The 25611-nt window shown below is 40.5% G+C and overlaps 1 protein-coding gene and 1 long non-coding RNA gene across 3 annotated transcripts; both read left to right on the top strand.

Annotated features, from left to right (window-relative positions):
* The first annotated feature begins 3544 nt into the window (after nucleotides 1-3544).
* Nucleotides 3545-7578, top strand: LOC311278030 (NAD(P)(+)--arginine ADP-ribosyltransferase 1-like). 2 transcript variants are annotated; one of them, XM_084388588.1, is made up of 3 exons: nucleotides 3545-3727; nucleotides 3834-3909; nucleotides 6258-7578. In XM_084388588.1, the coding sequence occupies exons 2-3, from the start codon at nucleotides 3862-3864 to the stop codon at nucleotides 7029-7031; spliced, it is 822 nt and encodes a 273-aa protein (XP_084244714.1). In that variant the 5' UTR covers nucleotides 3545-3727; nucleotides 3834-3861; the 3' UTR covers nucleotides 7032-7578. The 2 variants fall into 2 exon arrangements, with proteins under 2 accessions (XP_084244714.1, XP_084244713.1); XM_084388587.1 differs by having other exon boundaries at nucleotides 3817-3909.
* Nucleotides 7579-14644: 7066 nt separating this feature from the next.
* On the top strand, nucleotides 14645-19085 carry LOC311278119. The gene is made up of 3 exons (XR_014625388.1): nucleotides 14645-15520; nucleotides 17414-17480; nucleotides 18975-19085. It is a non-coding gene; the product is annotated as an uncharacterized lncRNA (long non-coding RNA).
* The last annotated feature ends 6526 nt before the right edge of the window (nucleotides 19086-25611 follow it).

The following is a 25611-nucleotide window of genomic DNA, read 5'->3' as shown; positions in this document are numbered from 1 at the left end:
ACCATGTTTGCTGCGTTATCATGAACCACAGAAACGATCTTGCTACTTGGAATGTCCCACTCACAAATGATCTCCGTCAGTTCTCGTGCAATGTGATCAGCTGTGTGACTGTCCTCCATTTTTTTTTGTTTCTAAAACGAAACTCTCCAGTCGCCAGTCTCCGGTGATGAAATGTGACGTGACTGTGAGATAAGCCTCCATCTGAAGTGAGGTCCAGATATCAGTTGTGAAACTGACAGCTTCACAGTCCTGTATAGCCATGTAAATGTCTGACCGTATCGATAGATATTTTGTGTGCACGACATCCATCACTGTAGCTCTTGTAGGGACGGTGTAGCCTGGCTCAAGTGTGCGCAAGAGTTCTTTAAATCCCTCACCCTCAACAATGCGCACAGGCCTCATATCAAGTGCCACAAACTCCGCAATCTTTTCAGTAATTTCCTTTTTTCTCTTCTCTGAAAGTGGTGGTCTCAAATCACATTTTTTTTGCGTTAATCTCGGGGCCGCCGCTGATGCAGACGTGCTGCCTGAGCTGTCGTCATGACACTGTGGGTGTAACTGTCAGAAAAATCATAATAATAATATAGGGTTTATGTCTGTATTGACAAAAGAGTGGTAGAACTGTTTGTTTGTTTTTTGTTTGTAAAGTTAACAAGCCTTACCCGTTTCAAATGATACGCCATGTTGTCGTCGTGTGATATGAAAGAAGCTGCTGACACAACTTGCACTTAACTTTCTTTGGTTCATCTTTAACCTACTCGAAATACTCCCACACTTTTGATGATTTTTTAGAAGCCATTGTGAGCCAATAAATCCGTAAATGCTAACAAATGTGGTCCGGACGTTACAGGCCTGTAGTGTGCTCCTGCTCATTGGTTACATAACACTTCCCTACTATTCGACTATGAGGTTCATAGTCGAATCAGACCTCTCCGAATCGAATCGTCGAATCCTCGACTATTAGAAGTCAGCCCTACAATGATGACAATAAAGTACTTTAAATTGAGAAAAAAATGAAGTACGGAGAAAAGTCATGCAGCTCACCTTACTGTCTGCACGCATAATACATTTTTTAGCCGTTATTTCATTAATGATAATTGTTGGGCAGCATGTGCTGCTATGGCTTTCACAGGTTTTTTTTTTTTTTTTACAGTGTATTTTAAAGGTGTTGTGTGTGATTTTTAGTGGTATTGTGGCGAGGTTACGAATTGCAACCAACAAAAGTTAGTCTGCGTCTCTTTTTCTGTTTCCTTCAGTGATTCTGCTTGTTAACAGGCTTATTAAGGCTGAGATGACTCCATATTTAATATACACAGACTTTGTGGCTCAGGTAAGGTCCAGTTCTTGTTTATTTCTTTGCTCTTGGCTGACATGTGGCATTGCTATGGCCTGCTTGTGGCCCAGATCTGGCAAACAGGAGTGGGCCACCCAAGGGCCGTCATTCCACGCTGCATGTGGGCCAGATACGCATTCCATCTGGGCCAAAACAATGTTGCTATCTGGGCTGGGTTTTAGGCCCTATAAAAGTGTTTTGGCTTTAAGTGGTGTTCATCAACATAGTAACTAACACTCCATGGCTAACATCAAAGCCTGATTGGATTGGTTTGGTTTTGTCAACTCAAACTAATACCATAGCCCTGAGTTTGATCAACTACCATCATGGTAAGCCACAGGTTTATACTTTCATCTCATACATTAACATTCTGTTTCAGTTTTTTAGCATGCTATACATCAATACAGGCTAGTATTTTACTTAAAAAATATTCTTTGTTTTAATGTACTTGTTCTAGTCTTGTTACTTAAACTTTAACTGTTTAATGACACTGACTGGAAGAATTTGTGCTTGTGTGTGTGAAACCACAAACACTCCAGGCCTTCAGAGGTGTTGCACTTTCAGATGAGCTGAACACTTTCATACAGCCAAACATGAGCTGGCTGCATCATCATCACACTACAGCTATATATAGATTCCTCACAGCAAATACCTGAGAATTAATATTTGCTTCATTGTAACACATTTGAATTTCGATAAGGATGTTCTGAACATATGCCTTTTGTCTGCTATTTCTATTGTCTGTTTCACCACTCAACCTCTTAGAGCACAGGTTTTTAAACGTTTGATACCAATGAACCTTGAATATGCTAAACCCCTTGTGATCGACCTAATAATCTTTCCCCCGGTTTCATAGACAAGCTAGTTTAAGCTAGTTCCAGACTAAAATGCATGTTTGAGCCGTATTAACCAAAAGCAACTTGCACAGGCATATCTTAAAATATGTCACTGTCATTGTGTTGTCTCAAGATTCACACTAGTAAGTTATTTGTTGTTGTTGTTGTCTAAGGCATCTTTATAAAAGCTACTTAAATGTCCTAACTGAACTAAGGTCTAATCCTGGTTCAATCTAAGCCCTGTTTGTGAACCCGGGCCTGAATTATAGATCTTAACCCCTGATGAAGACGTAGAGATTTCTGCATAAAAAACATGGAAAGCAACAGGAGAAAAAAAATGGAGATGATGAACATACAGCAGACTTTGACCCCATTTGACTGCAGACAGAGGATTCATTGACTCCTTCCTCATCCGCAAAGCATAAAGTATTATAGTATTGTTGCTGACCATGTCCATCTCTTGACGATCACAGTGCCCATCTTCTGATGGCTACTTCCAGCAGGATAACACAAACGTCACAAAGCTCAATCACCTCAGACTGGTTTCTTGAACATGACCATGAGTCTACTAAACTCAAACGGCCTCCAAAGTCACCAGATCTCAATCCAGTAGAGCAGCTTTGGGATGTGCTGGAACAGGAGATTCACATCATGGATAAGCAGACAATAAATCTGCAGCAACATCGTGATGCTATCATGTCAATATGAATCAAAATCTCTGAGGAATGTTTCCAGCACCTTGTTGAATCTATGCCACAAAGAATTAAAGAAGTTCTGAAGGCAGAAAGGGGTCCAACCTGGTACTAGCAAGGTAATAAAGTGGCCAGCGGGTGTATTTCATGAGTTGCAACCTCCTTCAGCTCACCCTGTTTCCAGCAGTCCTGGTTCAGTGTGTTTGTGTGTGGTTCAGTGTGTTTGATAGGGTTGGAGCTGAACTCTGCAGGACAGTGGGTCCCCAGTAGCAGGACTGGAGAACTCGGTTTCAAGTGTTTACATGGGTTTTGCAGGAAATTCATGATCTTATACAACTTTTTAAATATTATTTGTAAAGCCTTTTTTATGAGATAGAGACAGTGGAGATGAAACCGGAATTGATAGGGGAGACGAGTTGGAGGATGGAACCGGGAATTATTTCTTTTATATTTCTTTTTTATTATTATTCAGAATGTCTTCCAACTCTAACTTTCATAGAGTCCGAACTTCTCGAAGTACAACTTAGCCTTTGTCCAGTGTGAAACCACACGTAGACCTTCACAAGTGTTGCGTTATGATGAGCTCAACAGTTTAGTTGAGCTAAATGCATCAAGATCACACCTCAGCTATTACTTCTCATAAAAGACACACACACACACACACACACACACACACACACACACACACACACACACACACACACATTATAAGCAATATAAAAAGCAACTTCAACCACTTCATCTGTTTGTTTAAAGAGTCGTTGTCGTCTGGCTGTGAGTGACTTTTCTGAACTTCTCCTTTTGTCATTGAGTTCCTGAAAAACAACAAAAAGAAAACTCAGAATTTGACAAAACAGTATTTTCAGGTAAGTTCGGGGGTAAAGTACAAGGTCAAGGTATATATATATAAATTCAGTATTTGTGAAAGGTTGTGGTGCTTCTGGATGTCTTTCAGCACCTGTTCTTCACTAGATCATCTGAGGGATTTGACTGAATCAAGATGCTGCTGATCATTGAAGCTCTTCTCATTTTAGCTGCTCTAGGACAGGTAAGCTTGTGTTCTAGTATGAATATCGCCCGTTTCACACATACTCCGTTTGCAGTGCATATGCGGTGCGTATTTTTTTCCGTACCCATGTTAACAGGTTAGAGCTTTCACACAGCACACGGATGCGGTCCGTCGATCCGTTCCAGTTGCGGTGCATATACAGCAGTGCAGCAATCGTTTCCGCACGAGTCTATTTTTGCTGTGCTGACAGTGCATGTTTCATGGTCAAAATGAACACAGATTGACCTGAAATGTAGTAATTTCACCATAAAGGCATTTAATTGAATAAAATGTAGTAATCTCTCCATAAATGTATTTAATTAAATACTACTTTTTTCACAGTCATCCATTTACTTTAAGACCGGGGTAAAGCAAGGAAAACTACAAGTTACCTCAACAAGGCGACATAATGAACAACACTCATCTCATTCGTGGAGGTGGAAAAACAAATTCTTTGTGACATGCAAGATTTATTGTAGGGCTGGGCGATATATCGCACAATATTGTTATGCGCATTATTGAAGACACCTGATGTTAACAAGAAGAATCACTGAAGGAGAAAATCTCAAATTGTAAGTTACCGTTTTGGCGATCAGTGTTTGCTTTAGTTGGGCTCTTGACCATTATATGGTTATTTTAAGTTGAACTGTTGTTTGTCTGCTGTTATTGATTTATAACAGTTAAATGAACAAAGTGAAGCGTGATTTGAAGGGGTTGGTTATGTTTTGACATAATCATGCTGTGATCTGAAAAATGAAACTTATTAAGATAGTTTGGTTTATCTTGTTAGTAGCAACTTTGTGATTCTACAGCATAATTATCAGTACTTATAATCCAAAATATTTAATAAACTTTATTCTGATCAAAAGACTTTCAAACGAATTTATTTAGAAACACAGACATCAATAATCAGTATGTGAATCTCAACAATGGTGACAATAATAAAGCATGTTGCAGTGGCTGCCACCAATCACAACTCATTAATGGCTCCCATCATGCATTGCGGTATGAATAAATTATGATCTGAATTGTCTATGTAATTTACTTTTCCTAATTGAATATTCTGCTCATCACCATTGTTGAGATGCATAGACTGAATCTTTATGTCTATGTGTGCCTAAAAGTATGATTTATAAATATTTTTAAACAACTTTTAAGAAATCCCTTATATTATATTTCAAACTCTGGCTATTTATGCAGTCACAGTTATGCTGTAACCAACAGCAAAAATCAAAGTCAGAAAGAAGGATCTTAATGAGTTCAGTGATCAAGTTCAAATGATGATTGACATAATATAAGCAACACCATCAGATCACATTTGTCTTTGCTCATCTGGCAGTTATAACTCAGATACAGCAGCCAAACAATATCTAACAATATCATAAGGGTCAAGAGCCCAACAATATCATAAGGGTCAAGAGCCCAACTAAAGCAAACACCCATCACCATAACGGTGGCTTACAATTTGTGCTTTTCTCATTCAGTGATTCTGCTTGTTAACATCAGGTGTCTTCAATAATGCTCAATCATCACTAAATTAATCACTTAATTATCTCATTAACTTAAACACTCTTGAGTGTTCATATACACTCCCAGGAGTGTTAAATTAACACTGGAGTTTTTGCTGTGTACAAAGAGCCGTAGTTAACTGACAAGCTGAGCCATATCGCATTAATTATCGCTGGCGATACGTCCGCGATATTAATGCGATATGGCTCAGCTTGTCAGTTAACTACGGCTCTTTGTAGTAAATGCCACTCCATCTGAAAGCAGGTGATGGCGTTTTACTACTAATCAAGGTGCCGGCTTTACTGATGAGATGCGCATAACAATATCGTGCGATATATCGCCCAGCCCTAATTTATTGTATTATATTTTAAATGCAAAAGAAAAGGCATGAGAGTCGGTGGTTTTTGTCAATTTTAAGTTTTAATTTAAAATGTTTGTGATTTTAATATAAGTACATAGTTAAATATTTGACCACTTGCTTGAGCAATTAGTAGAAGTAATGCATGGAAAAATAGCCCTATGTTGTTTAAATTGTGTTTAAACATGCATATACGTCCATTAAAGAGTGTATGTGTAGCCTACAAAGAGGATCGCAATGATGACAAACCTTTGTTTTAATAAAAGTTGCTGCATTACTTCTGGATTCGAAATAAAAATAGTGAGTATCTGTTTCTGGTACAGCCGCGGATCAGCTATTCACTGCAAACGCAGCATATGTGAAAGCACTTTAGCGCGTTCTGCTTCTGCACCGCATACGCACTGCCCTGAGTATGTGTGCACCGGGCGTATTACAGACATAAATACTGATGATGTGATCATTATGATTCCTGTTGCTTCAGGATCACAGAGCTGCTGCTGTTGAAGGACAGATATATCCATTGGATATGGCACTGGATTCTGTCGATGATCAATATAAGGGCTGCACAGGAAAAATGGAACGTTTGGTGAAGACCAAATATCTGAAGGAGGAACTTGCTAACTCAAATTATTTTAGAAATGCTTGGAAATTTTGTAAAAAGAATGTTTCATTTTGGAACATTAACAGCAAATTAAAAAGAGAACATAAAATTGCCATCTATGTGTACACTAACCCAACTTTTAAAATATATCTTAAATTCAACAATGACACTCGTAATGGCAAACAAAACTACACAGACAAAACATACAAATGGTATTCACTACAATTTTTTTTAACAGATGCAATACAGATTCTAAAGAAAAAGCAAAAAATATGTTTTGATACTTTCCGTCGTACAAATGTTGAATTTAATGGGAATGTTTCTACGGACATTCGTTTTGGCTCATTTACATCCTCCTCTCTTGATAGTTTTGGAACAAAAGGATTTGGAAATAAATCTTGTTTTGAAATTAAAACTTGTGAAGGTGTTAACGTGACAAAATACTCATGGCTTCCTCATGAGAAAGAGGTGCTGATTCCTCCATATGAGACGTTTAAAGTCACTGCTGTCAAGACAAAAGGTCAGGAAGGTGCCTGGTGTGACACTGTGTTCACTTTGAAAAGCTCTGGAACTAGAAGTGACCTGAACTGTGCTCTATTCAAGAAACCATCCAAGACCAAAACAAAGTATTATGCGCCCAACAACGTACTTTAAATTTGCATGATGTAGTTATGCACATAATTTTTTTGTTACCTAATATAAACACCTCTGGAATAAACATAACTGGAAAAAAAAATATCTGGAAAGGCTCTGAAAAAACAAGTTGCCTGAACTCTTCATTAGCATCCAACAGTGGAAATCAGCTTTCTTCAAAGTTTACTAATTTTAGCATTATTTTGTAATTTGTTAACCAGCTTACGACAGTTAATCTGTTTACTGCATTTTTCTTGTTGTTATTAAAACAACACACAATCGATTGTCTTGTTTATTGAATCATGGCATTTGTCTGACTGTACGATTTCACAAGGTAAACATTAGAAAATTAAATACTCAGCTAAATAAATCTCTCAATGCACTTAATTTCTCTCATATTTCTGATGAAACCTTGTGGTGGATAATCTAAACACGCTACACAAGATAAATTACAAAATATATATTTGAATTATTTTTCTTTAAAAGTAAAATGAAAGTAAATGATATTTAAAAATAATTTTGTTAAATGAATAACTAGAGTAAGAACTAGATGAGTAGAGTTCATTGGGACAAAATTTGATGTTGGCTTGACAAAGCCATGAACTTGGATTAACATTTTGTTAGCATGAATTAGCGTGTTGCTAGCATGATGTAGCATTTTGTTAACATTAATTATGTTGCTAGCATAATTTAACATGTTTTAGCATGAATTCACGAGTTCACACTTCAGAATGATCAGAGAATAAATAGTTAATCGTATTTGGCGTGATGTCCGGGGGGAGGGCTCCGTGCTCGGAAATTGGGCCTGAACCCAGAGTACTCCCCCATATCTCTTGGTTAGGAAGATAACTGAGATGGTCCTCACTGCAGAACATGAAATCCAGGGGGAGGAGTTGGATCCAGATCCAACTCCTCCCACCTTACGTATACCTAAACCTACCTATCTCCACCCACTGATCCCTAAACCCACCAATCTCAACCCCTTAGATCTGGATCCCGTGTACTGCAGTGAGGTGCTACTGGGATAACCAGGCAAGTGTGAGGAGATGGGGTGGTAGAGGGATGCTGAAAACTGTCGAGGAATATGGATGAGTCGACTGAGTGTATTTATAGGCCTTTAATCATGTTGATTGAGTGGACCTGTTGATTACTGATTGCTGACAGCTGGTTGGAATGACTTGATTGTTTGATCATTAGAACGTGTTCTAACACGTGAACCTTAATAAAACATCATTTAGCATGTTACCATGATATGAATAGGCCTATATTAAAATATTTGTATTGAATATAAAAAATACATAAACTAAAATAATGATAAAATAAACTATAACTGTGTTTAAAAAAAAACAGTCAGCTTAGTAAATGTGGTTAAATGTCAAAATAACTCCAATATCATACACTAGAGTTGTGTGGGGTGGGGGTAAATTAAGCATGATTTGCTGTGATGTCACAATCGTGTTGCATTGTGGTCTATGGCTCTGCCTAAAGTGTACATGTTGAGTAGCCTCGCATCCTAAGCCAAAATCGAGGGGTCGAGGGTCCGTTCAAATAAACTTTCCCTCATCCACTTGTCAAAGTTGAACACTTCAAAATGGTGGTGGGGATTCCCCTCAATCCGGTAGAAGTTCTGACCCCAAGACTTAACTTACCTCTGCAATTCTCCATCTGTGATCATTGAAGAGTCTTTGGCCAATCAATCTTTCCTCCTCACCGTGCATTAAGACAATATAGACACACGTCCTCTTCCAGGCAGATTCGTAACATCTTTAGTTGATTGGAACTTCTTAATTCTTGCCCTGATCGTCAAAATGGTCAAAATATACTTCAGAGATATTTTACTCGTAAAAAAATTCAAGGGGTGTCAATAATTGTGGCCAACGTGTTTTGGAGAAAAACATTTATTTGTTTATAAACCTTTTTTTTGATATTTGATCATCTTTCTAAATCTGATCTCAATTTTAAGTCTAGTTTATTTATAGAGCCCTTTTCACTACAAAATAGACCATCGACAGTTTATTATTTTTTCTTACCGCTGGCATGGCGCGTCAAATTTGAAAAGTGAATGACGATACGGAAATGACGTCAATTTGAAAAGTGAATGACGATACGGAAATGACGTCAATTTGAAAAGTGAATGACGATACGGAAATGACGTCTGCTGTCCATCCACTGGTGTCCAGCCCACTGATCTATATAATGACTGGATAGCTCATGACGTTCTAAACTGCCACTAGGCAGTGAAGCCACCGGAAGTGTTCGAGCGGCCATCTTACGATTCCCTACCAGCAGAGGGCTCCAATGCCCGTTATACAGAGATTGGTAGCTCCGACGGCACTTTTAAGATGACCCGCTGTGCAGTATACAAGTGTAAAACGACGTTCACAAAAGGATGTAGGAAAAACTGCCCACAGGTTGCAATTCAAGCCCTATAAGTAGTAATTTATATGCAAAATTGTCGCTATGCCCGTGTTGTTTTCTCCGAGGCAAGAGCTGCTGCTTCTTCAAAAAAACAACGATAAAACAGTCAACAGTAGCCTATAAGAAACCTAATAGCAGCAATAATCACAAGTGTCCAACAGCGACACCATTTGACAGCTTCAAAAGAGCTTTGTGCAGAGTCCGTTTACCGTTACATTAACCCATACAATTTGTATTATGCATTTCCTGAACATGTACTTGCTAATCAAACACTTTATATGAACAAACTACTAATCTATAAAACACAATCGGTCTACCGACCTTTTACTGTATTGTGTCAATGGATGTTGATATGCGCGAGAGAGAGAGAGCAATACAGCGCTCGTGTTGTTTGAAGGCGATGAGAGTGCGCGCGCGACCGAGGCTCTCGCTCTCTGCTTGTTCTTATGCGCCCTGTCCACACTGATCTAAATAATTTGTTGTTACGACGACTTGAACGATGAACTAATTCCCTCCCTCATTTTGATTTAACGAATTATAACGTGGCTACAATATAATAAAACGAGGGAACAAATTAGTACAACGTGCTGAGGTATTATCATTAATTCATGGCTACGAAACAATATTCACCTGAATATTCACCAATTCACAAAAATATAGGTCTTTACCTTTCACTATTTAATTAATAGTATCAAACTGTTTTTCTTACCTGTGAAGATAGCTTTTCAGTGAAGGCCGACTAGTGTTCTCGTACAGCTTTCTATTCCTTTTGCAAAGAAATTGCCATTTTCTAATAAGCAGGAAAAATTTCCGACTTTAAAGCAGCACTCAGTAGCTTCGGGATTTCTTCGCTGTATTCTCGCTTTTTGCTCGCAGGTTTCTCTCTAGAGCTCCCCCCACAGCTTCGGAATAGATATTTGACAACACTGTTGTAAAAACTCGTTGGCGATTCTCAGACAGCAGAGGCTAGCAGATCAACGACATCAAAGCAGATGGGACATTCTTTAAAACGTCTTCTTCATTCGGGTTCGGACAGCGTGAGGGAGCGCAATAATGACAGTATTTGAGCAGATTTCTTTTGGCCGTAAAGCAATTGTTTACATCGCGAGACCTGATATCACGCGATACTTCCTGCCGCGGCGGCCGGCGGTCCGCCGTCTCAAAGTTGCTAGTGCGAATTTTCCGCTCACGGGCACCAGGGGGGTGCGAAACGACCACCATTCAACCCGAAATAAGTAATATAACCATTCCAATGACTCCGAAGCTGTTCAGTTAAGGTAAAAAAGTTACTTAGTTCACCTTTAAACAAATACCCATTTAAATGCTTAGGATGTTTGCGTTGTGAGAATGTTCAGGGAGACTTTAGATTTAAAAACTGTGTCTGGTTAGGCAATGTTTTTTCAGTCAAATCATAAAATTTCCTATTGATTCAATAGAACGCGTGAGCTCACTAGGGAATACCAATATGGCGGCGCGGTGGCTTCACTGTTTATGACGTCATGAGCTATCCAGTCATTCTATATAGATCAGTGGTCCAGCCACTGGTGTCTAGCAAGAAGTGAGTCTGCGGGGCTGCAGCTGGATGCCTCTCATTCTGCTTGTTAACATCAGGTGTCTTCAATAATGCTTAATCATCACTAAATTAATCACTTAATTATCTCATTAACTTTAACACTCTTGAGTGTTAATTTAACACTGGAGTTTTTGCTGTGTAGTAAATGCCGCTCCATCTGAAAGCAGGTGAAGGCGATTTACTACTAATCAAGGAACCGGCTTTACTGATGAGATGCGCATAACAATGTCATGCGATATATCGCCCAGCCCTACATCAAGATCACACTTCAGCTGTTATACTTCAGAAAACATACACACATTATTAGTGATACAAAAGGCAACTTCAACAACCAAGTCAAGTCGTGTCAAGTCACCTTTATTTATAACGTTTTTTACAATTACAGATTGTTTAAAAGCAACTTTACATTGATAACAAGAAAATAATGCAACAAAGTTTTTTTTTTTTTTGTGTGGGGGGGGGGGGGGGGGGGGGGGGGGGGGGGTGATTGATTTCAACGTATCGCCAGCGATAATTAATGCGATATGGCTCAGCTTGTCAGTTAACTACGGCTCTTTGTACACAGCAAAAACTCCAGTGTTAAATTAACACTCCTGGGAGTGTATGAGTCCACACTCAGGAGTGTTGTTAATTAATGAGATAATTAAGTGATTAATTGAGTGATGATTGAGCATTATTGAAGACACCTGATGTTAACAAGCAGAATCCCTGAAGGAGAAAATCTCAAATTGTAAGCCACTGTTATGGCGATCATTGTTTGCTTTAGTTGGGCTCTTGACCCTTATATTATTAACTTTACATTTTGTTTGTAGTAATCATGAATACTTGACTATCTTGTTCAGGTGTGTTTGATTAGGGTTGGAGCTAAACTCTGCAGGAAATGGATCTCGCGGTCCAGAGTTGAGGACCGATGATGTAGAGGAAAAAGTTTAATGCACTAAATGTTTTTAAAATCCTTTATATTATTTGATAAACAACATTGCTCTCATGCTGTAAAATTAAATGCTTTTATTATAAAACAACATAAAAAATCACAAGTCCTATAATCAACACATTAGACAGATCAGGGACTCAAGCAATTACATGATGATGACTTCATCAATATCATCATCAATAAACAGTCAACATCAGCTGATCTCATTTTCTCTAGGGTTTTTTGCCATAACAAATGTACTTTATAAACACACAATTTTAGCAGCCAGAGAAAATGTTATACTACAAAGTCGAGGGTCAAAAGTCCAACTAAAGCAAACGCTAACCACCATCATGGTGACTTTAAAATACAACTATTGATTTCATTAAACCGGAAATTAAATAAAGTAAATCTGGTTAGAAATAAGTGAAGCTGGTAATGCTGTTTGTGGAGTTGTTTACTCCTCCTCTGCTGAGATCTTCACAGATTTAATGTGCTGCCATGCATGTCACATTTTTTTTTTTTTTTTTTTTTTTGGTGCTTATATTACAACCAAAATTCAACATCTGTCTGACATTGGAGCTTGATGCCAAACAAACATTGGGTTTAGACGTCAACTTTCATTTTCAACCAAAATATGATGTCTGACAGAGCACTTGCAACCAGCTGCTAGTTGTTTACCGTTAACTTTAGTTCAGTGCCGTATTATTTACGGTAAAGTACTGGCAACCACAGCTGCCAGTTTTTTTCCGTATTATTTAGATCACTGCCGTAAAACCTAAAATATTACTACCATATTTTTTACGGTTAATCACTTGCAACCAGCTACCAGTTTTTTACCGTAAACTTTAGTTCAATGCCGTAAAACATAAATATTTATACTGTATTTTTTACGGTAAAGTACTGGCAACCAGCTGCCAGTTTTTTACCGTAAACTTTAGTTCAATGCCGTAAAACATAAATATTTATACCATATTTTTTACAGTAAGGTACGGTAAATGCAACGGTAAGTTTTTACTTCCAAAATCCGTACATTTAACAGTATATTACTGTAATACATGTAAATTACATGAAATGTCCCGTGAGAGCTATTAACAGTTTTTCACTGTATAGTAAGGGTACATATACTGTTAAGGAATTAACATTTCTTTTCCATTGCTTTTTTACAGTTTTTTACTCTTAAAATTATGAATTTTTTTTACAGTGAGGGACTTCATTGAGTATGACTGGAAGAACAACTAATACCAGGTGAGACTGTTAAAGGTGCAATGTGTGATATTTCTGAGGATCTATTGACAGAAATGCAATATAAGATCCATAACTATGTTTTCAGTGGTGTATAAAGACCTTACTTAATGAACCGTTATGTTTTTATTACCTTAGAATGAGTCATTTATATGTACATAACCGCGGCCACCCCTTCTATGAAGGTCGCCATATCGTGACGTCATGTTTCTACCGTAGCCGACAGCGAACAGACAGCGCTACAGAGCGCGTTTCATCACTAACTTGAATGAGAAGCAGCAGAAAAAGACGCGGCTTCCTACGTCGGCCACCGTAGCCTCTCATTCGAGTTTGAAATTTCAAGGAAAGGCCGCGAATTATTGACCGATTGCAATTCGCAAATCTCACCACTAGATGCCGCTAAAAATCACACACTGCACCTTTAATTGTTACCTTGAATGCTTGAATACCCTAGGTTATTGTCGTTCTAAACCCCACTTTTAACCCCAGGTAAAGGAACATTTTAAAAATTGTAATTTAGAAGTGTGGTTCTCAGTGCTTTTTACCAGGGGCTCAAAACAGTTCAGAAATATGAACTTAAATATGAATTTATTAACTATGCTTACCTGTAAATTTTGTATGGTCCAGGGCTTTAAAATGGCTCCTGGAAGCCAGTTTGGGTGGGTAGTTGTAAGTCAGAGGTGGCCCGCAGCTTGTCTATTAAAATACATAGGTGGCCCGCCATGCATAACTTACAAATCATGCAGTTTCACAGTGTCAACACAAGTTGACAGCCCTAGATTTTAGACCAGGTATTGCAGTAAACCATGAGTGAAACCAAATTTGATAACGTGCTGGCATTTCTGTTGCTTATGAGAAACATTAAAAGCGTCAAAAGCGGAATGAAACAGCGCTACTCGTTTGATCTGTGCCATATGGACCATTTACTGGATTAACTCAAAAGACAGTGCAGTGCGAGCTCAGAACAAATGCGTTTACTCGCTGACCGGTATCGTTCACGGAGTGGTGAGCCGTCAGGGCCAGCAAGGCCTTCTCTGCTGGAATAAACACTATCAGAATCACTGACTTGCATTTTAATATATTTTTTCCATGAATGAGTATTAAATTATTCCCAATAGTCCATTCTCTTAATTTAATAGCTTTTCTCTTAGTTGCGCTGCTTCCAGTAGTGTATATTTATTTTTAGCGCTTTTATTCAATTATATTTCAGCCATGATGTGTTGCCAGGGTCAAATAAATCTGCCTTGAGGCCTTCAGAATCGACAGTGCGGCGCCTGTAGGTTAAAATAAATGGCAATGAAACCGTTACTATAAACAATCAGATAAGTCAGATTTAATCAACCAATCAGATTTCGATTTGACTGCACCGGGGCCATCTAGCTAGCCTGGTAATACCAAACTCTGCTACTTCGCTTTGCTTTGTAGACAGAGTCTGGCATGGCACAATTGAAAAGTGTTTTCTTTCTCGCGGGGGGGGGGGGCGCTTGTCTGAAGTTTAAAACCATTGGTTACCCGTAAGCCAATCACATGACGTTTGGTTATGGCGTGTGTTATGCGCATGCTCAGCCGCATCTAACTTCCACTGTAAACACATGTATGATGCGAAAACAAAACCATCGAGCGAAATACCGGAGTAAACGTGGCTGTGCGCGACTTTTGCAGATTATTTGTTAAGTAAATCTATGCATCCACGGTACAATCAGCGTCTACGTCACGGCTCTCAGCCCGCCCTCTGTTCGTTGATTGGCCCGGCCGTCCGAAAGCCGGTGGAAAACTGAAAGATAAGCTGCTATCTCAGACTTACTACAGAAGCGAAATGAAATTGAGCGGAAGTAGGAAGTCTGACGTAGTCAGGCTACCATCTAGCAGGCATACAATAACGTAGGCACACTGTTAGCAATTGATGTAATTTTTACAATAAATTTTACAACAACATATTGTATTCATTTTTTTATTGTAAATGCAGATGCATGATGGGAAATTTATGGACAGTCCTGTAATTTTATTGTAACTACACTGTAGAAGCATTATTTTACAGCCACCGCATAGCATTGTGGGATAGCTGCTGTTTGAATTTTGAAATTGCGCGGCCATGGCGGCCAACGGTACCAGAGAATCAAACATTTTTGGAAGAAGAACACATCTCAGGTATGAAACGTTAACATGAAATATATCATATAAGTATATGGATATATTAATACCGTTGATATGAGTGAGTGCTGCTGATTGTTTCATTTGGTATATTTCAGTGACATTAGCTTCAGTGACGTTCGCCCCGAGTCGAACAACCTGAACTGACCGCGGTGAAGTGGCGTATTCTTACTCAATCCATACGGAAAAGGACCACATGCAGGTGTAAAGGTACGAGATATTCTCAATTTTTCGTTTGGTATATTTTAGTGACATTAGCTAGACACGTTAGATCCCTAGAATGTTGGCTCAACTCGCCCCGACTCGACTCGCTCACTCCCGGTATAGTAAACAACCTGAACTGACAACGGTAAAGTGGCGGCGTCTTACACACAATCCATAAGGAAAAAGGTAAGTTACCACATCAGGTACAATACACTAGATATTCACGATGGAAAAACAAACATGGTGAGTAGAATCGAGTCGAGCTGAGCTTGTAATGTAACGTTAATGGAAAACCATCACAATGCCGATAGCTCAAATGACGTTAGCCCAGACAGTAAAAATAAGCATTAACGTTTGCCCGGTAAGCTTCCTTAGCTCAGGTTATCATTGCATTGATTACACTTGCTACCGGACAGGCTGTTGTAACGTTATTAGGACTTCTGTTTTGCTGTCTAACCGGGGGTCTTGAAGTCGTGGTGGTTTGCACACTAACTTTAGCATAAACGTAGCTTGCAGATTTTACGGTCACTGAATAACGTTACTTAGAGAATTAAATTAAGATACCAGGATTTTAATTTAATTAATATTTCAAATAACGAGATTGAAATATGGGCTTTAATTAAATGACAATGTTGGTATCTTCATTTAATTCTGTAAGTTAGCTATAACGTTAACTGTGATAAAAGCTGAATATAGCATCTGGTATGTTCAGATGTTATAACTTTACTTTGTGCTTGGCCAACCAGTCCAGGGTGAAAAAGCAGTCATGTAAGGTAAGCTGTCTTTATCTAAAATAAACTGCGCGTGCGCAACTTAAACCAACCAGCATCGTCATTAAAGGGATAGTTCGCCCAAAAATGATATTTAAGCCATGATTTACTCACCCTCAAGCCATTCGAGATGTATATGTCAATCTTTTTTCAGACGAACACATTTTCAGTTATTTTAGAAAATGTCTTAGATCTTTCAGTGGTTAGAATGTGAAGCAATGGGGTCCAGCTGCTTCAAGACCGAAAATGTGCACGCATCCTTCACAAAAGTAATCCATCCGGCTCCAGGGGGATAAACGAAGGCCTCCTGAGGGTAATCCGTGCGGTTTTGTCGTAAAAATATACATATTTAAAACTTTATAAACGAAAATAACTGGCTTCCGGTGGCTTCCGGTGGCGGTCGGCGCGCGTTCATGGAGATGGAAGCGTCGTGACGTAGAATGAACGTGACAGCGCAGCCAGAGAGCAGAGCAAAACAAAACTCTACGTTTGTTCTACGTCACGACGCTTCTTACGCTACGTCCTACGTCATATGCCAGCATCCATCTCCATGAACGCGCGTCGACCGCGACCGGAAGCCAGTTATTTTCGTTTATAAAGTTTTAAATATGTATATTTTTACGACAAACCGCACGGATTACCCTCGGAAGGCCTTCGTTTATCCCCCTGGAGCCGGATGGATTACTTTTGTGAAGGATGCATGCTCATTTGCGGACTTCAACGAGCTGGACCCCATTGCTTCACATTCTAACCACTGAAAGATCGAAGACATTTTCTAAAATAACTGAAAATGTGTTCGTCTGAAAAAAGATTGACATATGCATCTCGAACGGCTTGAGGGTGAGTAAATCATGGGCTAAATATCATTTTTGGGCGAACTATCCCTTTAAATATGTTTTCGGATCCTGGGTTCTGTTGAAAGGGTTTCACTGCTCTCTTTGTCTTCAGAGAAGGCAGCAAATTATCAGGAGTATTAAAATCAAGTTAAACATTTTGTTTGTCTCAAATTATATGTGGCTGCCTGGCAGACTGTATGGAATATTAAAATAATAATAGATTTGTAATTGGTATTTGTTGTGTAATTGGTAGCCTAATACATTTGGTAATGTTTACATTTTTTATTCCCTAGCCCTCTGCCACAGCTGCTGATATCCAGAGAGAGACCCTACCAAGCACACCCTGCTTAATTGTAAAAGGTATATTCTTCCCTAAATGAAAATTACCCCATGATTTACTTACCTCCAAGCCATTCTTTCAGACAAATACAATCTGAGTTATACAAAAAAAAAACACACACAAAAAAAACTGACACTTCCCAGCTTTATAATGGCATTGGATCAGTTTGAAGCTCAAACAAGTGCATTTATCCATCATAAATGAGCTCCACGCAGCTCTGAGCGGTTAAAATAGGCCTCCTGAAGCGAAGAGTTTGTGTAAGAAAAATATCCATATTTAACACGTCACAAAGTAAAATTCTAGCTTACGGCCATACTTGCATTCAAAGTGCAACTTACACAACTTATGACGTCAGAAGTAGTGTAGTGCGTCATGGCGTAGTGTAAATATCAGCAGTACGTTGCATAAGTTGCGCTTTAAAGTAAAATCTGTATGTTATTGTTCTTTTGGCCGGAAGCTAGTAATTTTACTTCATGTAAGAAAATAAAAAAAATATTAATATTTAAAACTTAACAAACTCATTGCTTTGCTTCAGAAGGCCTTTATTAATCCCTCAGAACTGTGTGAAGCACTTTTAGGATGGATAGATGGACTTTTTTGAACTTCAAACTGATGTTGCAATCCACTGCCATTATAAAGCTCGAAAGCATCAGATTGTTTATTAATATAACTCCGATTGTAAATATATTGCGAATTTTATCCGTTTCAGGTCAGGATTTCTTTTTCAAATGGTTAAAATGTGCATTAAAAAGTTGGATGGAGGCCCAGCTATTACTGTCAAGTGTTTGTTCTACCTAGAGTTGGTATTCCCATGCAGGACATTTATGTGTAAACAGAAGAGTCTGACGGACAGCAGTTTAAAGGGATAGTTCACCCAAAAATAAAAATGCTGTCATTATTTACTCTTCCTCAAGTTGTTCCAAACCTGTATGACTTTCTCTCTTCTGCTGAACACAAAAGATATTTTAAAGAAGGTTGGTAATTAAACAGTTGCTGGTCCCCATTGACTTCCATAGTATATATTTTTTTTTGTCCTACAATGGAAGTAAATGGGGTCCATCAGTCGTTTGGTTACCGACTTTCTTCAAAATATCTTCTTTTGTGTTAAGCAGAAGAGAGAAAGTCATACAGGTTTGGAACAACTTGAGGAAGAGTAAATAATGACAGCATTTTCATTTTTGTGTAAACTATCCCTTTAACATTACGACTTTCATTAATTAATTAATTAAATAAAACATTTTGAAGTGTGGTTAAGGTATTTAGCAGATGCTTTTGTCCAAAGCGTCATTCGATATACAGTGCATGCATGCATACAATGACATTATATATTTACAAAAAACAATGTAAAAGCCAATGTAATTCTAAATGTTATGTTGTTAATATTAAATAAATACATCAAAGTAATTTTCTTTTATGACAAAGTAGGAATAGGTTACTTTTGTTTTTTACACAGTATTTGTCATTATTTAACAGATATGAAAACTTAAAACTTTTTTTCCTCTCTCGGTTTTCAGAACTTTTTGTGGAATCAACTCCCAGACGGGCTGCAAAGCAGAGAAGAGATACGGGCTCAACGCACCGGTTTACACCCTCCTAAGAAAACAGTTTTTAATAAAAGATTTAAAAGAAATCATTGTTGTGTTTTTAATTGCCTAATATGGATAATTACAGCATTGTTTTGTGATATTTACAAATAACAGGATATAGTACATTGAATTACAATATAAAATTCTGTCCTGTGAAAATACAGGAAATTCCTGGCAACTGAGTTGCAGTAAATATACAGTAAATTGAAATAAATTACAGCATTTTACTGTAATAATGCTACTATAATCACAGTAGCACTGCTGTATAAATACATTACTTTATTGTAATTATAAACAGTAATAATCCTGTATATTACTTGCTGTAAATTTACTGCAATTAGTTGCCAGGAATTTCCTGTAAAATTACAATAAATTTTTAACAGTGCAGAGCTAGCTAACCGCATCTGTAGCGAACTGCATAAACTATAATATATTCCTGCAGATTTATTAGTTTTCAACCCACAAATTAATGTTTCTTTCCCTCCTCGACCCCCAGCAGTTTCAAACCTACCAGAAAAAATCCCTTATTCAGCCTTATCCAGCTTAACCCTCTGGGGACCAAGCTGTTTTTGGGGCCCTTGAGATGTTCTGACATGCTCTGACATTTGTGCTTTTTTCAGTTATTTATAAACATGTTAATGGCAAAGGTGTAAATTCACTCTATATAGCACAAACAGGCCTACCATAATATGCGAGCAACATGTATGTAGATGTTTGTATTTTTAAGAGAATAATGTTTATGCGTGGTTATTTAAAAAAATAAAAATGAAAGTTGCTGAAATAAGACCACAAAACTCATACAAAATATGTGCCCACAAGACTTTTGACTAATGGATGTTTTCTCTTCGAGTTCTAGCTTCAAAATTATGTGAAAATAGTCTTGCTTTATCGTTCACAAAAAAAATACATTGATTTAAATGGTGTAAAACAGGTTTTGCTTGGAAAGCCAATATGCGAGGGGGAGGAGTAGTTTACACCTTAGTCCCACCCACTCTGCATAATGACTCTGCATAATTAGCCATTCATTCAGGTGTGACACTGACTGAGCCACAATGCAAGGACAAAATATATATTTTGAAGAAGACTTATATTGACCATTTAAGATTTTGCTTACATCTATCTTGTAAATATGTTTTGCTATTTTATTAAAAAGGTTACAATTACAACAATAATTACAATTTCAGCAATATTTCTGCAAAAAAGTACTCTTTCTTTGTAAAAAAATAAAAAAAAGATTATAGGCCTACATTTTATCATATGTATTCATTAGTTTGAATATAGCCAACATTGGAACATCTTAGTCTATGACTTTATTTTTGACAAAATAGTATTTTATATATATGAGCAGAAAAGCTTATTTGATGTGACAGTATATTCTACAGTAAAAACTGTACCCAAATCTAGTCAACAAAATGTTGTCTTTCATACTTCGCCTGACTGTAACGTTGTTTTTATGAAATATTAGGGCATAGCCTATAAATGTTAATTTGCAGTTTAATACGTTGCTTATACAAATACATTTTATTTCAACATATTTCAGTCGATTTTTACTCATCTCAGTAGGCTCTAGCAAAGCAGTTTATTCTTTCACACACAGACGCGCGATTCATATTTAGGCTAAACAGTCTTTACAAATATGTACCCTTCATTCATCTCACCCTTCATTCATTTCCACATTAACACTTGAGAAAGGATAACTTAGCCTACCTCACTCCTCAGCGGGATCTGCTCCTCATATCAGCACGGAAAATTTTCTCCATAAGGTAGGCTATATTATGCCTCTTTGTTTACAGCTGATGTGGGGGCGTTTCACAGACTGAAATGGTTCTCAGAATTTGCGTTTGAATAGCACGCGCTCTCCGGGGCGTGGTCAAATTACTGTGAATCATCTCGTAATGAGCTCGACTGGAGTCGCTCTCTTTTTATACAGATTACAGAAGCTGATAATATTTGTTTTTTATATAAATTACTTCATTTAAAAGCTGCGATCTCAAGCTTTATGCCCGTGGGTCTGTTTCCCTGTTTGACTGAATTTTTGCGGAGTTATAGATCATTTTCGAACGCGTTTCAAATGGGAGTTTACTGACAGAGAGAAGGCAGAAATAGCATCATGTTAGTTTTTCTTTATTTGTCAAAAAGCAAAACACTTTATTTTTATTGTGAGTATACAGAAAAAAAATAGAAACTGAACAGGATCGATTGATGTATTACACGAAAATGAAAGATCAAAATTAACAGAGCATTTTGTGTTTATTTTTCATTGCTAAAAAAAAAAACGAGCAAAACGCGCGGGCGCGTTTTTGGTCCCCAGAGGGTTAACGCAGAGTCACGGCACATTCGATCTGTCCCGGGTAAAAGAAAACTGACTGTAAAAAAAGTCCCGCTGATGAGAGCATAGGTCAGCTGTACACATTGTCATGTGTTGCGGTGACTGTGCCTGTGTCCACTGCTCCTGTTGAGCAACTCAGCCTCTCACCTTTGAGTATACAAAATGAGCCAATGGCAAGAAAAAGTCTTTTTCAAGACGGCTCGCCCGTGTATTTACTGGATGTGGACGTGTGATTCATCTGCCTAACGGTCACGAGCGCTGTTTCGCGTGTTGGGCTTAATCACGCTCGGCAGCGCTCGTGGATGAGTCATGTTTTCATTGCGGGAACATGACCATCGCAATGTTTATAGATTGAGATTCAATGATCTCCGTGTGAGAGTCCCCTCTGCCACACCCCAATCTATCTCTTCCTCAAGAGGGGATTTGGCTGGTGGCCAGGGTGATCTGAGAGTTATGGTATGGCATAATTCCAATGAACTTTCCTTGGGCCATGCCCCCCTCCACATTGCAAACCGTGGGGCTTCCGTGTGTGCCTGGTTCCTCTTGGGAACCCAGTGGCTCCAGCAGATGGTGTCATGTCACTCACAGCATCACAAGACAGGCTTTATTCCTCTGGAAATGAGGATTCGACTGTGTTGCCTCCCTTAGGAGTGTCAGCATTAGTCGAGTCAGATCCAAAGCTGATGGCCATGCTTTCCCGGGCAGCTGAAAGCATTGGTTGGAGTGGCACCGCCCTATCGTGGCACAGGCATGCAGTGCTGTGTGTTGCCTTTGAGGCAGTGCTGACCCGGGAGTTCTGTCAGACCAGGCCGCCGTGGAACGCTGGTCCTTCCCTGGCCAACACTGACAGAATGCGAAACTCGACCACGCCCCCACGCAGGGATGCTATGCCTCCCATGTCTGGGCTGGTCGATCCGCCACGCCCACTACTGACCTCACTCTACGGGCAACATCCGTACCTGCGTGATCCCTGGGCCAGATGATTTCCACAGGTGTGGTCCAGGAATGGCCTCAGTCAGGTTGATGTGAGGGGGTCTGAGAATTCAATTTCTCAGCTCCTCCATCTCCCAGGCTGGGCTCCTCGGCGGTGTGGTTGAGGTCTGTACCCTTCAGTCTTCAACCCCCCAGAAGCAGACTGAGGCCTTCTGCACCGAAGGTCATCCATCCGGGCGTTCTCCTTAGTCTGCTTCCCGTCGAGGCCGCCTCCCTGCGGCCCCTCCCCTGGAGCCTTCTCTGGCCCCGAGCAGGAGAGGGTTGCAGGAGGGCGGCACCGCCCGTCTCCGCCCCTTAGCCGGCTAAATGCCTGGCTAGGCAGCACTCTTGAAACGGGCGGCTTGCTCTGCAGTGTGGTTGAGGACTGCGCCCAACAGTCTTCGACCCTCCCCTGAAGCGGACTGAGGTCTTCTGCACTAACGGTTATCTGTCCGTGCGGTCTCCTTTAGTCTGCTTCTCACCGAGGCCACCTCCCTGCGGCTCTTCCCCTCGAGCCTTCACCGGCCCCGGGCAGGAGGAGGATGCAGGAGGGCAGCACTGCCTGTCTCCGCCCCTTAGCCGGCCAAACGCCAGGCTAAGCAGCACTCTCGAGACGGGTAGCTTGGAGTTAGGGCTCAATTCTTCTCAGGAGCTGGTAGCAGGGCCACTACTTCCCCCGGTGGAGGGCCGGGCGAGAATCTCTTGTTTCAAGAACTGATGCCCCTTCCTCCGAGCCCCAAGAGGCTGTGGATGACAGTGCATGCCGCTCACGAGCATCGCCACTCTCGTCCCCCTCTGTCACCAGACCCCTGCCAGAGCACGCCCCCGTGGAACGCTGGTCCTTCCCTGGCCTCCTCTGGCAGGACGCGGCTAATGACCGTGCCCCCGCACCAGTCCGCTATGCCACCCACGCCCGGGCCGGTCACGCCAGATCTTCGTGCAGAAGATCTCTTTTCTCTGTATGGAAATCGACTCGGCCGCCAGTGCACGCAGCTTACGAGCGAGCGCGCGCAGTCACTGCTGACTTGCCTCCGTCAATTCGAGGGCAAGAGTGCGGTTCCACTGAAATTATTTCAGAGGCTCCTGGGGCATATGGCAGCCGCAGTAATGCCGCTCGGATTGCTTCATATGAGACCGCTTCAGCTTTGGCTTTGCAATCGAGTCCCGAGGTGGGCATGGCAACACGGCACGCTCAGGGTTCCAGTGAATCCGACCTGCCATCAGACCTTCCCCAGCTTTCTACGGGCCGGAGTGCCCTTAGAACAAGTTTCCATGCATGTTGGTGTATCAACAGATGCCTCCACCACGGGCTGGGGCGCCATGTGCAATGGACATGCTGCCGCAGGCTCCTGGACAGGACCCCAGCGCCTTTGGCATGTCAATTGCCTCGAGTTGCTGGCTGTACGTCTCGCCCTGCACCGCTTCCGTGCGTTGCTCAGGGGTCAGCACGTGCTAGTCCTATCAGACAATACTGCAACAGTAGCGTACATCAACCGACAAGGTGCTCTGCACTCCCGCCGTATGTCGCAACTCACCGCTATTGCCGCACATCATGATACACTTCAAGGTAAGTCTCTGGGAAAGCAGACCTGATCATCAGGTTCCCGAGAGGAGACTGAATCCTCCTCGCCCTCCTCTCGTTCCCTCTTGGGACCTCTCATTGGTACTAACTGCCCTGCAGAGTGCTCCCTTTGAGCCTCTGCAATCAGTGGAACTTAAATTCCTGTCAATTAAGACAGTGCTCCTGGTTGCATTGGCCACCATCAAGAGGGTTGGGGACCTGCAGGCATTTTCGGTTTACGAAGCGCATGGCGCCTCGCTAACAGACATCTGCAGAGCTGCAGGCTGGGCGACACCTAACACATTCGCGAGATTCTACAATCTCCGAGTGGAGCCAGTTTCTTCTCATGTACTCGCTTCAACCAGCCGGTACTAGATTCTGCTCAGGTGTCTTCGCTTACTCTCCATTCCTCTCCATGGACAGTAAAGGTGCAATATTTCCTCAAGTGAGCATAATAAGCCCTGAGTTCCTCCATGTGCATGGTTCCCCCTCTGGGCGACACCCACATGTGTATTTCCACTGTAAGCCTCTAAGTGATACTCCATATGCAGCCCCTCCGGGTCATATGTGTATTCCAAGTCCCCCCCCTTCGGCCTTGGCATGATTGCATATTTCCACTGAGATATGCTTCCCAGTGTACCGTGCCAGTCTCACGACAGGGAGCTCAGACTTACGCAGGGCACTGGAAGACAGCCGAGGTGGCGTGATTAGACTGGGAACCCCATTCGTTGTCACTGATGTAAAATGTAGTGACCACGAAAGGGAACGTCTCGGTTACGTATGTAACCCTCGTTCCCTGAGTAGGGAACGGAGACGTCTCCCTGCCACTTCCGCTGTACCACTGGAACGCCGGAGTTCAGTCTCGGCTCCTCGGCGAAGAAACATATCTGCATGTTGCCAGCGTACTTCCCTATATACCCACGACGTGGGGCGGACTTACGCTATGCAAATTCCGCAGACCCATGGCATTTTCTTGCCATTCGCTCGTTTTGTATACTCGAAGGTGAGAGGCTTTCTAAGCGAAACCCCATTCATCGTCACTGACGTAACATCTCCGTTATCTACTCAGGGAACGAGGGTTACATACCTAACTGAGACGATCTGTTATATCTAAAGAAATATGATGTAAGCGTGTGAATACATATTTACAAATGTGCACACTTCTGGACTAAAAGTTCGTAGCCTATGTTGTGTAGGCTACCGAAGCACTGTGATTAAAAATAAATGGGAGTAAACGCGACTGAATAGATACAGGTTTGTGTCTCGTTATTCTATTCAAAATATCAAAGACTACCGGTCACCGCTGGTAGGTGGTGGGTAGCGCTAACATGGCTACGATTTTGCAGCTAACACACGATATTCAGCAATTTTAGTGAATATTAAGCAAAGATCACCGATTAAGCCTTAAAGCCTATGTTCACATTAGTTGTGGATATTTAAAATAACCTATACTACCAGCTAACTGTAGCCTAGGCTATACTACCCAGCTTTACTTTTTACTTTTATAATGCACTTACTAAATTTTACTTGTATAATGCAATTACCAATAATCACAAAGACGGTGCAGCCTGCAGTCTTCCACTCTTATGCCTGTCAGATAGAGTTGCGGGTTTATGCGGGAAAAAAGTGTTCCGTTAGTTGTGGCGCGTCCGGTCAGGTATCCGGCCCACACCCGCTGGGTGTACTCGATTCAGTTATAGCAC

Source organism: Rutilus rutilus (assembly GCF_951802725.1).
Source record: "Rutilus rutilus genome assembly, chromosome: 1".
Classification (NCBI taxonomy): domain Eukaryota; kingdom Metazoa; phylum Chordata; class Actinopteri; order Cypriniformes; family Leuciscidae; genus Rutilus; species Rutilus rutilus.
The sequence above is the reverse complement of the archived record's forward strand: the minus strand, read 5'-3'. Positions and strand labels throughout refer to the sequence as shown.

Excerpts from the sequence above, each read along its gene's own strand:
- LOC311278030 (XM_084388588.1), top strand. The coding sequence starts at position 3,862 with ATGCTGCTGATCATTGAAGCTCTTCTCATTTTAGCTGCTCTAGGACAG. Across the intron at positions 3,910-6,257 it reads TTTTAGCTGCTCTAGGACAG|GATCACAGAGCTGCTGCTGT; the intron begins GTAAGCTTGTGT and ends CTGTTGCTTCAG.